Below are 14,457 nucleotides of genomic sequence, written 5' to 3'. Positions count from 1 at the left end.
AAAAATTTAAAAATGACTTTCATTAATCATACCTGTTTTATTCACGCTAATTTGTGGGCTCTTTTTCTTTTCAGTTTCCTTTAATATTGGTGGAGGTGGAGGATGACTGTCCTCTTCTTCTGTAAGAAAAAGTCATTATTATTGTTGATGTGTTATAATAGGTTACAGCAGAATATTATATTTTGATACTGTATTCGATAACTTCCCATAAACAACTAAAGTTAACTGTTTGAAGTTAACAGCCTGGCATGATTAAAATGTGTTAGAAGCAAAAATAACCAGTTAAGAAATTACCAAAAATGGAATCTATTTTAACCTGAATCATATCTTAATCTTATCTGGAATTCAATGCAAAACTCTCAAGTTAAAATGAAAACATACTCAGCAAAATAAAAGATTGTCCAAAATTTTTCAAGTTTGTGCTGGGTGTTCTAACCAGAATTACGAGCATACTTGTTTGAATGCCAGCAAATTTGGCACTGCTGAGTGTGAAAGCCCCAAGTACACTCATCAAGAGTAGTCATTGTGTGTTTCAATACCCAGGGAATAAAGCATTTTGTACTCCAGCACTGGAAGTCAAATTTGTCAATATCCCTCAGCAATTACGTTGGAGAATTTAACTTTTGGACCACATACCTGACCTGCAGAAATGTTAAGGTAGTAACCAGTTAACCAATTTTTAAAGGTTTTTTATTCTTTCAGTCCTTTATTTCATTATGAATATCTTTACATATTTTTAAATGTCAGATTAACCAGAGATAGTGTTTGCATTATTTCAAAGCTTAGTTAGAAGCTTTGGGAACAGAGGATTTCAGGCATGGCTTTCAGCTGGTAAGACAGTGCCCTTCTTTCCCTTTGCTCCATTCTCCTCTCCTATCAGATTCTTCCTTCTTCAACCTTTGCCTTTTCCACCTATCATCTCCCAGATTCTCACTTCGTCCTCCCGCAGCCCCCCTCCCCACCTGTGCAAAGAAAGTCTGGCCCAGTGACTCAACATAACCAAAGGTATCTTAGACCTGATGCAAGATTAATGAACCACCTCAAGTACACTGCTCAATGACATTCAGTAAGTAAGTTATAACAGAATAAATTCTAACGCTCAAAATTATTGCACTCATTATAGTGTATTCTGTTTAAACTAGAAGTGATTTTCAAATACTTTGTGACCTGGTATCTTCATTGTACAGATGGTTACAGAATTACATTCTGGAAATGCTGCTGGTTCAGTATTTGGCTCACCAGCTGTTGTTTACCAGAGTCCCATCCCAATTATTGGAGCCCTGGTTTCTGTGCTTCTTGCCTACCCTTTGAGATTATTAATCTCAGTTCAAAATAAATATTATTATTAATGTGCATATATGTCACCATATGCATCCCTGAGATTCATTTTCTACTGCATAACTGAATGAAGTGTGTACTGGAGTATTAATAGATTTAATAGTCCAGAAAATCTAGCAGTCCCGATCATCCTGGATTATCAGAGTATCCCCAACACTGGTATGTATAATCTAGACTGAGTAATTATATACTTAGTGGCCACTTTATTAGGTACACCTGCTCATTAATGCAAATATCTAATCAGCCAATCCAAGTGGCAGTAACTCAACGCATAAATGTATGGAGACATGGTCAAGAGGTTCAGTTGTTGTTCAGACCGACATCAGAATGAGGAAGAAATGCGATCTAAGTGACTTTGACCACGGCATGTTTGTTGGTGCCAGATAGTGTGGTTTGAGTATCTCATTAGCTACTGATCTCCTGGGATTTTCATGCACAACAGTCTTTAGAGTTTACAGAGAATGGCGTGAAAAACAAAAAAAAACATTCAGTGGATGGCAATTCTGTTGGCGAAAATGACTTTTCAATGAGAAAGATCAGCGGAGAATGACCAGACTGGCTCAAGCTTAGAGGAAGGCAACAGTAACTCATATAACCACACACTACAACAGTGGTGAGCAGAAGAGCATCTTTGAATGCACAACGTGTCGAACCTTGAAGTGGATGGGCTACAGCAGACGAAGATCACGAACCTACACCCAGTGGCCACTTTATTAGGTACATTTAGCACACGTAACATTTAAACCTGTCTGCATCTAACTGTAGTTTTTTTTTATTTCCTACTATATGAACTATTTCCTACTATATGCTTCAAAAGTGCTTCATCAGACATTCTGCATGTTCTGAGATTCAAACTACACCACTTTCTTCTAAGAGATTTTTGTAACTATTTTTACTTCGAGTTACAAGGAACCAGCAGAAGAAAAACAAAACTAACAATTTCATGCAACCACTATGTGACAAAGACTAGTGCAAATGCTGGCCGACTTCCTTTCCCCCATCATCGCACTATTTTAGGAACACTCAGCCAACAGTACATTTCCATTGTAATCAGAGGTAATCATAAGCAAACATAGAATCAATAAAATCCAGCACACCGTCCCTCCCAGAATACAAGTTTTGGGGATAAGTAGTAATGAGTTTTAATGTTTGAAATAAAATAGAAATTTAAAGAATAACACAAGTTAGACTGATTAATATTAGTCCTATGGAATGTAAGACAGCTATTGGTTGAGATGGAGAATATGATTTATAAAGCAAAATAACTGTGGATCCCACAGTAGCATAGCGATTAGCGCAACATTCCTGCAGATCAGGGTGTCCCAGAGTTTAGAGTTCAATTCCGGCTCTGTCTGTATGTCCTTCCTGTGGGTTTTCCCCAGGTGCTCCAGTTTCCTCCCACAGACCAAAGACCTACTGAGTAGGTTAATTGGTCATTGTAAATAGTCCCTTGATTAGGTTAGGGTCAATCGGGTTTCTCGGGGGTTGCTGGGGCAGTGCGGCTCGGCCTGTTCTGCGCTGTACCATTAAATAAATAAATAACACAACATTTTGATTAGCTCAGATCCCTTGGACATACAATCAATGCTGCGTTAGACTGGATGATTGACACACTGCTGTCTTTGTGATTAATTAAGTTGGCATCTGACACTGACAATAGATAAGTTATTTGTAGAATTCTTAACTATCATAAATAAACAAAAACAACATTACAGTCTAGGAAAAGAAAATCAAACCTCTTGCGAATGGTTGTATTAATATTCATTGCGCAGTTTCCATAGTAATCATAAATCTGAATTGTCCTGCCAAATTACCAGCTTGTACTTACACACTACACTTATGCCATCAAAACCATTCCAATAACATTGCTTTGAAGTAACAGATGTAAAGCTCGATCTTTTAATCAACAATTCCAAAAAATTGCTCCTCCACTTGAAACATGCGCATGAACTATTTAAGTAATTTAAGTAATGAAATTAGAAAAAACAATTCATTATAGATAGAACGTTCAAAGCCATGGTTATAATATTTATAATTAATATTTGATCAATTTGCTGTTTAAATTTGCATTTAATTGTTGCAGGTATTACAGAAATTATTAAACTGAAGAAAGCAGCAAGCATTCAATTCTCAAATGGCAATTGGAGTGAATCCTTACTGTAATACAATCTCAGTAATAAATGTATTTTCCAGTAGTTTGTATAATCTACGTGGATAGACTGTATAAACAGTAGAGCACAGGGCTGCAGAATGGTGCAGAAGCCAATGCTGCTTCCTCAGAGCTTCAGGGATCTGGATCAGTGCCTGTGGAGTGTACACGTTCTCCTGGGGAGTGTGCTGCTTCCACTGGGTGTTTTGGTTTCCTCCCGTGTCCCAAAGATATACAGGAAGGTTAAATGGCTACTGAAACTAACTCTTTGGGAGGATAAAATGTGAAATGAATCAAATAGTACGTGAGAGAAAATAAGTAAATACAGAGAGATAAGGAAGCAGGGAATAGACTGATGGGAATGCCCTGCTAGGGCCCAGCATTGTCTTGATGGATTGAATGGCCTCTCTCTAAGCTTGAGTAACTCTTGATAGATTTGCATTGCCCCAAAATTGCTCTCTGTACGTCACCGTGCTAGATCACTTGATCTCTTTGTAGTATTGTATAATAATCTGGCACTCGGGATTTCAGAATTAGTGCCATCTCATCACAGGCGGCTGGGCTGCAGATACACTTTGAGAGCAAGTGAACCTACTCCCTCAGCACCTTCAGGCTTATGGACTGCGTAAGGCTGTTAATAAAGGGGCAGCTGAGTACTTTTGATACTCACAAACATCTGGAACATGTTTCCAAGGATCCTGACCGTCCAGACAAGCACCCTTCTCATTACTACCATCAGGGAAGGGATACCGGAGACTGAAGGAAGACACACATTCAACATTTTGGGAATAGATTCTTCCCCTCTACCTTCAGATTTCTGAAAGGACCATGAACCAATGAACAGTCAATATTATGCTCTCTTTTTGCAGTGCATTTTAACATTTCTTTCTTGCAACTTATAATAATTTTTCACAAGGACTGCACTGTTGCAACAGTACAGACTTCGCAACCTATGTCAGTGATAATAAACCTTATTCTGATAAAAAAAAGGCAAACAATGAAATTTACATTTTTTAACATTTAAAAAACCAAAACACACTATTTTGAGTATATAATTAAAAGCAACTCAAATGAATAATTAAAAGATCTACCTACTTTTCTCTCAACAGCTGACGTCTCCCATTCATTTGAATGGTGACTGCTGTGCATATGCCAAGATTACCCAGGACTTGTACTCAGTGGCCACTTTATTAAGTACCTCCTGTGTGGCCACTGAGTGTATGTTCATGGTCATTTGCTGCTGTAGCTCACCCACTTCAAGGTTCAATGTGTTGTACATTCGATGTGCAAAAAGTGGTTATTTGAGTTACTGTCACCTTCCTGTCAGCTTGTACCAGTCTGGCCATTCTCCTCTGACCTCCCTCCTTAACAAGGTGTTTTCAGCCATAGAATTATCACTCACTGGATTTTTTAATAAGTTTTGAACCATTCTCTGTAAACGCTAAAGACTGTTATGCATGCAAATCCCAGAAGATCAGCAGTTTCTGAGAGTTAAACCACCCCGTCTGGCACCAACAACCAGTCCACAGTCACAGTCACTTAGATCACATTTTTTGTTTCACCATTCTGATGTTTGGTGTGAATAGTAACTGAACTTTTTGACCAGCTCTGCATACTTTTGTGCATTGAGTTGCTGCCACATGATTGGTTGATTAGATATTTACATTAACAATCAGGTGTAGAGGAGTACCTAATAAAGTGGACACTGAATGTATGTGGGTAGCTCCTCGTATGAATGCTGGTGTCAGAACAGAACATTGGCCCTAATATATCTTACGATTTCCAATACAAACTTCTAGTTTCCCTGCAGACGAAGATGAGAAGTTGATAAACTATTCTTATTCTTGTGGGTGGTTCAGATTGTTACACAGAGCAGCTCAGGCATTGTGAACCTTCCTCTTTATGACAGTTTTCACTTCAAGGAAACCACTGGTTAGACAATCCATAGAAGGATTTAAATGCCAAATTACAGTTGACATTTATGATGTTAAACTCTCACTCTTGGTCTAACAGGCAATTAAAGGCTATAAAAGCTTGCAGCTGGAGAAATGGGCTGAAAACTAATAGATGGAATTTAATGCAGACAAGTGTGATATGTTGGACTTTAGTAAAACAAATCAGGGTAGAACTTATACTGTGTATGTTAGGGAACTGAAGTGTATGGTATAATAAAGGTATCTGGAATACAGATCCATAATTCCTTCAAATTAGCATCACAGGTAGCTAGGGCCGTAACAGCAAGCTTTTAGCACATTGACCTTCATTAATTTGGGATATTATGTTGAAGTTGTATAAGATGTTGCTGAGGCCAAAATTGGAGTATCATGTGCAGTTCTGGTCACCTACATACTGGAAAGATAGCAATACGTTTGAAAGAGTGCAGAGTAAATTTACAACCATGTTGCTCGAACTTTAGAACTGAGGCATAGGGAAAGGTTGAATAGATTAGAATTTTATTCCCTGGTGTGTAGGAAAATGGGTGGAGATTTGATAGATGTACACAAAATTATGAGAGGTATAGATAGAGTAAATACATGCAGGCTTTTATCTGAGACTGGGTGAGACTAGATTTAGAGGTTATAGTTTAAGGGTGAAAAGTGAAATATTTAAGCAGAACTAAGAAACTTCACTCATAGGGAGGTGCAAGATTGGAACGAGCTGCCAGCGGAAGTGGTGAATGCGGATTCAATTGGAACATTTAAGAGAACTTTGGGTAGGTTCATGGATGAGAGTGACATGGAGAGCTTTGGTCTGAGGGCAGAAAAACAGGTTGGCATGGACTCGATGGGCCCAAGGGCCTATTGCTGTGTTTTACTGGTCTGTAACTATGAATGCTAGGTAGGAGAGATTTTGACCAGTAAAAATCAGAACATACAAAGATTGAGAGAGTGGTTTGTTGAAAAACTCAGTCTTATGAGGAGGAGGAATGAAATTGGGGGGAGCAGCGAGGTAGGATTTGGGCTATTCAACACAGGAATTTTGAACTACTTCCACTGACAGCTCATTCTACACTTGGCCACCCTCTCAATGAAGAGGTTCCCCTTAAACATTTCACCCTTAACCTTTGACCACGAGTTGTAATCTCACCCAACCCCAGAGGAAAATGTCTGCTTACATTTACTCTATCTAAACCCCACACAATTTTGTACACCTTTATCAAATCTCCCCTGGTCCTCCTGCACTCTAGGGAATGAAGTCCAAACCTCTTCAGCCTTTCTCTAGAACTCAGGTCCTCAAGTCCGGCAACATGCTTGTAAATTTTTCTGTACTCTTTCAGTCTCATTGATATCTTTGATCTACACATTTCAAATAGCTATAATTTGAATTGATTATATAAAACATAATTTTAGCTGCAATAAGGTATCATGAACAGGAATGTCGAAAAGTCCAAGGGGCTGATTAACTACTTGGACTGTGGTAATCCATGTAAATATGGCAAGTTTTGTAGTTTTGTTTAATGCTTTTGAAAATTCAAGATTGTTTAATGGCGTTTCCATGCAAGTGTAAATGAGGACAAAATAATTGCTTCTCCAAACAAACATCCATGAGCAGGATTGGTGGGATCCTTCATGATGTTACTGGAATGTTTACACCTCCTTTCTGAATATATGCCATTGATGGCAGGTAGGCTGGTGCCAGTGATACATTGGTCAGTTTTGACTACCCAATGATCCTTCCTATTCACAGCAATGACGTTTCAATAAAATGCAGCATGGTAGGATGGCTTCTACTGCACATCTGTAGAATGATGCAAGGATAGATGTACATAGTCCAGCTCTCTTCACCCTCCTCAGGAAGGAGAAGTGTTGGTGAGCCTTCATGATCATGTAGGAAGTGTTCTGGGACCATGAGCGGTTGTGCAAGGTGTGCACACCCAGGAGTTTGAAACTGCTCGCAGTTTCCTCTACTATGCCACCGCTGTAAACAGCAGTGTGAGTGTTGCAAGTTCTCTTGAAGTTGATAACCACCTCTTTGGTCTTGTTGACACTGAGGAAGAGGATACTTACCTGGTACCAGGCCTTGAGTTTTCCACCTCCGCTCTGTAGGCCACCTCATTTGTTGTTGGTGCTGAGCCCTTCCACTGTCATGTCATGAGTGAACTGAACTCTGGTGTTCTGCATTGCAGTGATGTCTGAGAAGGTGAACTACAATGGGCTCAGCACGCAGTCCTGGGGGGCACTCGAGTGGAGGACGATGGGGAAGGAGGAGCGATTGAGCATCCTTACTATAAGAAGTCCAACACCCAGTTAGACCAATGGTGAAATGGTGAGATATATTCAAGTCAGAGTCGTGGTCAACTTCCATGTAGTGCTGTTCCTGTGTGCTAGTTGCTCTGTCCTTCTGAGACCAAGGGTTTGGCAGATGATAACACAGTACCCTTGGTAACTTCATGCAGTGTACTTGTAAACGTGTGTAATGCATCTGCATCGCACTAGTATTGGGGGAATCTGTGATGGTAATATCATTGGTCATCATGGATAGGAGCTTGGGCTCTCCTTTGTTAGAAATGGTCATTGCTCAGTACTTGCGTCATGTGAGTGTCATGTGTCATCTATGGGAAGCGTTGGAAACCACTGTTATTCTTTAATAATACTTTTTATAAGATTTGTACTTTTTAACAAACTTGTATATTTCACACTCACTGGCAAAAACTAACAGTTTATCACCTTACTTATTTTTCATTAGCTGAGTGTTACCTTCATGATGTAATTGTTTTAATTATGTAGCCTATTAATTAATTTATTGCTATCTAAGGAATTTCTTCATCTTCTCTATAAAAGTGATAGATTTTTCAGAAGCGCCATCTTTATTCCTTTGTTTTATACCTCTTGGCATTGATTCCCCTCTTAGCATCAAATTTCTCAGTCCTGATGAAGGGGTTCAGCCTCAAACATCAACTGTTTATTCATTTCCATGGATGCTGCCCGGCCTACAGAGTTCCTCCAGCATTTTGCAAAATTTGCATAATTTCTCAGCTCTTTGTTTTACTTGCTTAGTATTTACATGTTTGTACTTTCAAATAAACTAAGATCTTGGAATTAAGACTGCTCTCCATTTTTGACTCCTGGAAGAACGCCAAGCATCAGAATTTAAACAGAAGGGAGGGGGAACTGATGCAGGGTTTTAACTTAAGACATCAACAATTGCTCCACACACCCCCATCAGCACAGGTACTGCTTCAACCACTGGTTCCCTCAAGCAGATTGCTTTGTTGCTCCATCTTCCAGCATCTGCAGTCTCTCGTGTCCCCTGTCAGACCACGACTGAAGATTTTTAACGTCTGACTGCAATACAGTTTACACTGCTTCAGTATCTAAGAATTCAAAAGAAATATCTTTACTCATTTTTTAGTCAGTGGAAAATGATGTGACAGAGTAATTGAATGCATTTATATATGGATTTATGCAGAAGGCATCTGAGCATTTAATAGGGAATAGAAGATTATACAATTGGTTTCATTTTTATTTTATTTAGTGATACAGCACAGTAAGGCCCTTCCAATCCGAAGAGCCTGTGCAGCCCAATTGCACCCATGTAATTAACAGGCTGGCTGGAGGTACAGTGGCATCAAGCACTGGACTTTGAGGCAGCTGGTCCTGAGCTCAAATACGGCCAGGTCCCAACCTGGGCAGCAACGGTATCTGAGTGGAAGAGAGGCCCAGCAACCTGCTTCCATATCTTGCCACGAAAACCCTGTGGACAACTATACCATCCATAGTGTGACCACGATTCGATAACGACAACAGCACTCAACAACAAGAACAACAATTAATCTACTAACCCATACATATTTGCAATGCGGGAGGAACCCAGAGCACCCAGAGGAAGCCCACAGTCACAGGGAGAACGTACCAACTCTTCACAGCCAGCGGCGGGAATTGAACCCAGATCACTGGCACTGCAACAGCATTGTGCCAACCGCTATGCTACCATGCCACCCCCTTGATGAAAAAGTATGGAAAATGTATGTGGGTCGTAAATGACCATTTGGGTTAGTTGGGGTGAATTGCCTGAATCCCTTTGCATAAAATGTGAAATTCCATGCTAAAAACAAATACAATTTCAAGATTAGCAAGAGTAATGCCATTCCTAAATAGCAAGACGACTTGTACCAGAGCCTGGCTGTCTAATAAACTGTTGGCATTTGATGCTCATTCCAGTGGGTAATGTACCAATGACAGCAGCAACATTCTGCAACTCTGTAGGCATTACTAATGGATATTTATTTCAGACATCCCTTTGAAGCAGCCAAGGAGCATGCAAAATTGTGTTTCACACACCCAATGAATTTCCTGCTCGAAAAATGGTAATGTGAATAGACTGCATCCCATAAACCACATGGGAAACGACTGCGTGCTACTTTCCCACAATCCTGACTCCCAAATAATTAATGGGATTGGGAGAAGGATTTGATAGAGCCCTACCAATCGGGAAGTGGTTCTTTAACTCTGAAATGCAAGAGGATAAAAGCACGATTCCTTGAGTAAACTAAAATGTGTGTTTGGATTCTCCTTTGAAAGTTGCTGATACATGAGAGAAAAGAGGCAATATCTGAAAGTTGCATAGGACATTGGTGAGGATTAATTTGGAGTCTTGTGCCCATTTCTGGTCACCTACCTACAGGAAAGATACCATAAAATTGAAACAGTATGAGAAATTTTACAAGGAAATTGCTGGGATTTGAGTTATAGGGAAAGGTTGAACAGGTGAGGACTTTATTCCCTGGAGCATAGGAGAATAAGGGGAGATTTGATAGAGGTGTACAAAAGATATGTCTCTACCAAAGGAGGTGTAAGGCACTTCTTCTGTTCGCTAGCCTCTACATCATCCTTGGGCAAGGTGTAGGACCTGCTTAGCCCCCCCCGCAACCCCGATCAGGGTCACGTGAGCAAGTGGTGGATGGGCGTATGAACACCTGTTGCATGGCACAAGTCCTGGTTATGCGACCACTGACGCCAGGCTGAAGAGTACTGATAATGGCTGGGATCACCTCTCTTGTAAAGACACTGTCCAGAAGAAGGCAATAGCAAACCACTTCTGTAGAAAAATTTGCCAAGAACAATTATGGTCACGGAAAGACCATGATCACCCATGTCATATGACATGGCACATAATGATGTTGATGATACAAAATTACGAGGGGTAGAGATAGGGTAACTGCAAGCAGGCTTTTTCCACTGAGGTTGGATGAAACTAGAACTAGAGGTCATGGGTTAAGGGTGAAAGGTGAAATGGTTATGGAGAACAGCAACAGAGAATTTCTTCTCTCAGAGGGTGGTAGTCTGGAATGAGCTGCCAGGACAAGTGGTGGATGTGAGTTTGATCACTACATTTAAGACCATAAGACAAAGGAGCAGAAGTCGGCCATTCGGCCCATTGAGTCTGCTCCGCCATTTTATCATGATCTGATCCATTCTCCCATTTAGTCCCACTCCCCCGCCTTCTCACCATAACCTTTGATGCCCTGGCTACTCAGATACCTATCAATTTCTGCCTTAAATACACCCAATGACTTGGCCTCCACTGCTGCCCGTGGCAACAAATTCCATAGATTCACCACCCTCTGACTAAAAAAATTTCTTCCCATTTCTGTTCTGAATGGGTGCCCTTCAATCCTTAAGTCATGCCCTCTTGTACTAGACTCCCCCATCATGGGAAACAACTTTGCCACACCCACACTGTCCATGCCTTTCAACATTCGAAATGTTTCTATGAGGTCTCCCCTCATTCTTCTAAACTCCAAGGAATACAGTCCAAGAGTGGACAAACGTTTCTCATATGTTAACCCTCTCATTCCCGGAATCATTCTAGTGAATCTTCTCTGTACCCTCTCCAACGTCAGCACATCCTTTCTTAAATAAGGAGACCAAAACTGCCCACAGTACTCCAAGTGAGCTCTCACCGGCGCCTTATAGAGCCTCAACATCACATCCCTGCTCCTATACTCTATTCCTCTAGAAATGAATGCCAACATTGCATTCGCCTTCTTCACCACCGACTCAACCTGGAGGTTAACCTTAAGGGTATCCTGTACTCCCAAGTCCCGTTGCATCTCAGAACCTTGAATTCTTTCCCCATTTAAATAATAGTCGTTAAATAGTAGTAATTAAATAATAATTTAAGAGAAATTTGGATAGGGACATGGATGGGAGGGACATGGAGGGCTATGGTGCAGGAACAGGTTAATGGGACTATGCAGAGTAATAGTTTGGCATGGACTAGATGGACCTAAGGGCCTGTTTCTCCCTTCCAGTACTCTGTGAGTCTATGTAACATGATGACTTCAGAGAATCATCAAATAATTGTGCCAAATGGTGTAAAGAACATTAGAAAGCCACTAACACACTTCTACCCATGTAGTCACGGCAGCAATGCAAGACTTACATGGCCTAAAAGAGGACAGTTGTCAACGTGAAGGTCACAATTAACAGCACAAGATTTTCTGAATTTAATTTCTGAATATCTCTTCCCGAATAATGAAATATGCTCAAGGGAGAAACTAATTTAAAATGGAGTTGGATTTCTGCCATATTTTATTTCTGCGTGATTTATAGCACATCACGTTCTTATGTAGGCTCTTTAGAGTCATAAAGTTATATAGCACTGATAGTGGCCCTTAGGCCCAACTTGTCCATGCTGACCAGTCGGTCTGCCTCAGCTAGTCCCACTTGCCTGCATTTGGTCCATACCCCTTTAAACCAGGGGTCCACGGACCACTTGCTTAATGGTATTGGTTTATGGCATAAGAAAGGTTGGGAACGCCTGCTTTAAACCTTTTCTATCCACATAACTGGATGTCTTTAAATGTTGTAATTGTACCACTTCTTACATTTCCTCTGGTACCTCCATCCATCTCCTCACTACCTCGGAGAAAAAGTTGCTTCTCAGGTCTCCTTTAAACCTTCTCTTCTCTTACCTTAAAACTATGCCCCTTAATTTCAAACTCCTCTACACTTGTAAAAAGTTTGGCTGTTACTTATCTACAGCCTAGGGGCCCTAACAAACATCATCCACCAACCAGGCTGCGGAACTGAAGCTAGTCTTATCCCACAATCTGACAGCTGGACCTGATAGACAACTCACATCTACACTCAGTAGCCACTTTATTAGGTACACCCGAATACCTGCTCGATAATGCAAATATTTAATCAGCCTATCATGTGGTGGTAACACAATGGATGGAAGCATGCAGACGTAGTCAAGAGGTTCAGTTGTTGTTCAGACCAAACATCAGAATGGGGAAGAAATATCATCTAAGTGACTTTGACCGTGGAAAGATTGCTGGTGTCAGATAGGGTGGTTTGAGTATCTCAGAAACTGCTGATCTCCTGGGATCTTCATGCAGGAGTTCCCAATCATTTTTATGCCATGGACCAACATCATTAAGCAAGGGGTCTGTAGACCCCTCGGAGGTTGGCAACTCCTGCTCTAGAGTTTACAGGGATTGGTGCTAAAAACAAAACACATCCAGTGAGCAGCAGTTCTGTGAGCAAAGATGCCTTGTTAATGAGAGAGGTCAGAGGCGAATGGGCAGGCTGGTTCAAGCTGACAGGAAGGCGACAGTAACTCAATAACCACACGTTACTAGAGTGGTGTGCAGAAGAACACCTCCAGATGCATAACACAGTGGAAGAGCAACAGCAGCTGAAGACCGCAAATATACACTTTACTAGATACAGGAAATACCTAATAAAGTGACCTCTAAGTGTATACTTCTTCAGGGCAGTGCTAAATACTAAATACTCAGTGAAATTCATTGGAATATTATATCCCCTATTGACATCCATGGACCTGGGGTTGAGAGAGTGAACAGCTCTAAGTTCCTCGGCATACACATCACCAAGGATCTCACGTGGTCTGTACACACCAGCTGTGTGGTGAAAAAGGCACAACAGTGCCTCTTTCACCTCAGATGGTTGAAGGAGTTTGGCATGGGCCCCCAAATCCTAAGAACTTTCTACAGGGGTACAGTTGAGAGCATCCTGACTGGCTGCATCACTACCTGGTATGGGAACTGTACTTCCCTCAATCGCAGGACTCTGCAGAGAGTGGTGCGGACAGCCCAGCACATCTGTGAATGCAAACTTCCCACTATTCAGGACGTTTACAAGGAGAGGTAAAAAAGGTTCAAAGGATCATTGGGGACCCTAAGTAACCCAACCACAAACTGTTCTAAGCTGCTACCATCCAGGAAATGGTGCCGCAGCATAAAAGCCAGGACCAACAGGCTCCGGGACAGCTTCTTCCACCAGGCCATCAGACTGATTAATTCATGCTGATACAATTGTATTTTTATGTTATATTGACTGTCCTGGTGTACATACTATTTATTATAAATTGCACATTGCGCATTTAGATGGAGATATAACGTAAAGATTTTTACTCCTCATGCATATAAAGGATGTAAGTAATAAAGTCAATTCAATTCAACAAATATATGAAACATGACAGCAAATCCATGTATAACAAAGTTTCAAACAATGTAAAATTGATTAGGTAATAAAGCAGAGAGATTTGAAGGTGAAATGTTATCTCACATAAGGATGGAACACTTAGACATTACACTTCTCTCACTTAACACAAGACCTCTGGTTGTAGCTCCACCCACCTTCAGTAGAAAAAGCCCGCTTGTGTTTACCATTTGCAGTACAGTGCAGTGCATACGTCACACCTCCAAGGATTGTCACCTTGTTACGGTGGAGAAGCTTTGAGTTCCGGAGATCCTGACAGCAGTGCCGTCTGGAGTTCAGCCTTCTGGTCATAGCTCCTGGTAGGGTCACCCATGGCAATAAGGGTCAAGGGGGAGGTTCCAGACAAAGAGAGATCCAACCAGGACCTCAGTGGCGGAGCTGGGGTAGATGATGACACATCACAATGGCAATGAAGGTGGAAGAAGGCTGCAGCAGTAAGGGACCCCAGTCGTCTTGCATTCCATGCACTGGACGCTGACCTGGTGTCAAGGACTGTGT

At 41.1% G+C, this 14,457-nt stretch overlaps 1 protein-coding gene across 1 annotated transcript in view; it reads right to left on the bottom strand.

Moving 5' to 3' along the window:
- skap2 (src kinase associated phosphoprotein 2) overlaps nucleotides 1-14,457 on the bottom strand; it is a 280,543-nt gene that overhangs the window by 83,654 nt on the left and 182,432 nt on the right. Inside the window, exon 10 of the mRNA XM_063069551.1 lies at nucleotides 33-119. Coding sequence (XP_062925621.1) covers nucleotides 33-119 — 87 coding nt within the window. The remainder of the gene's footprint in view (nucleotides 1-32; nucleotides 120-14,457) is intronic.

Source organism: Mobula hypostoma, chromosome 17, assembly GCF_963921235.1.
Source record: "Mobula hypostoma chromosome 17, sMobHyp1.1, whole genome shotgun sequence".
NCBI classification, from domain to species: domain Eukaryota; kingdom Metazoa; phylum Chordata; class Chondrichthyes; order Myliobatiformes; family Myliobatidae; genus Mobula; species Mobula hypostoma.
The sequence above is the reverse complement of the archived record's forward strand: the minus strand, read 5'-3'. Positions and strand labels throughout refer to the sequence as shown.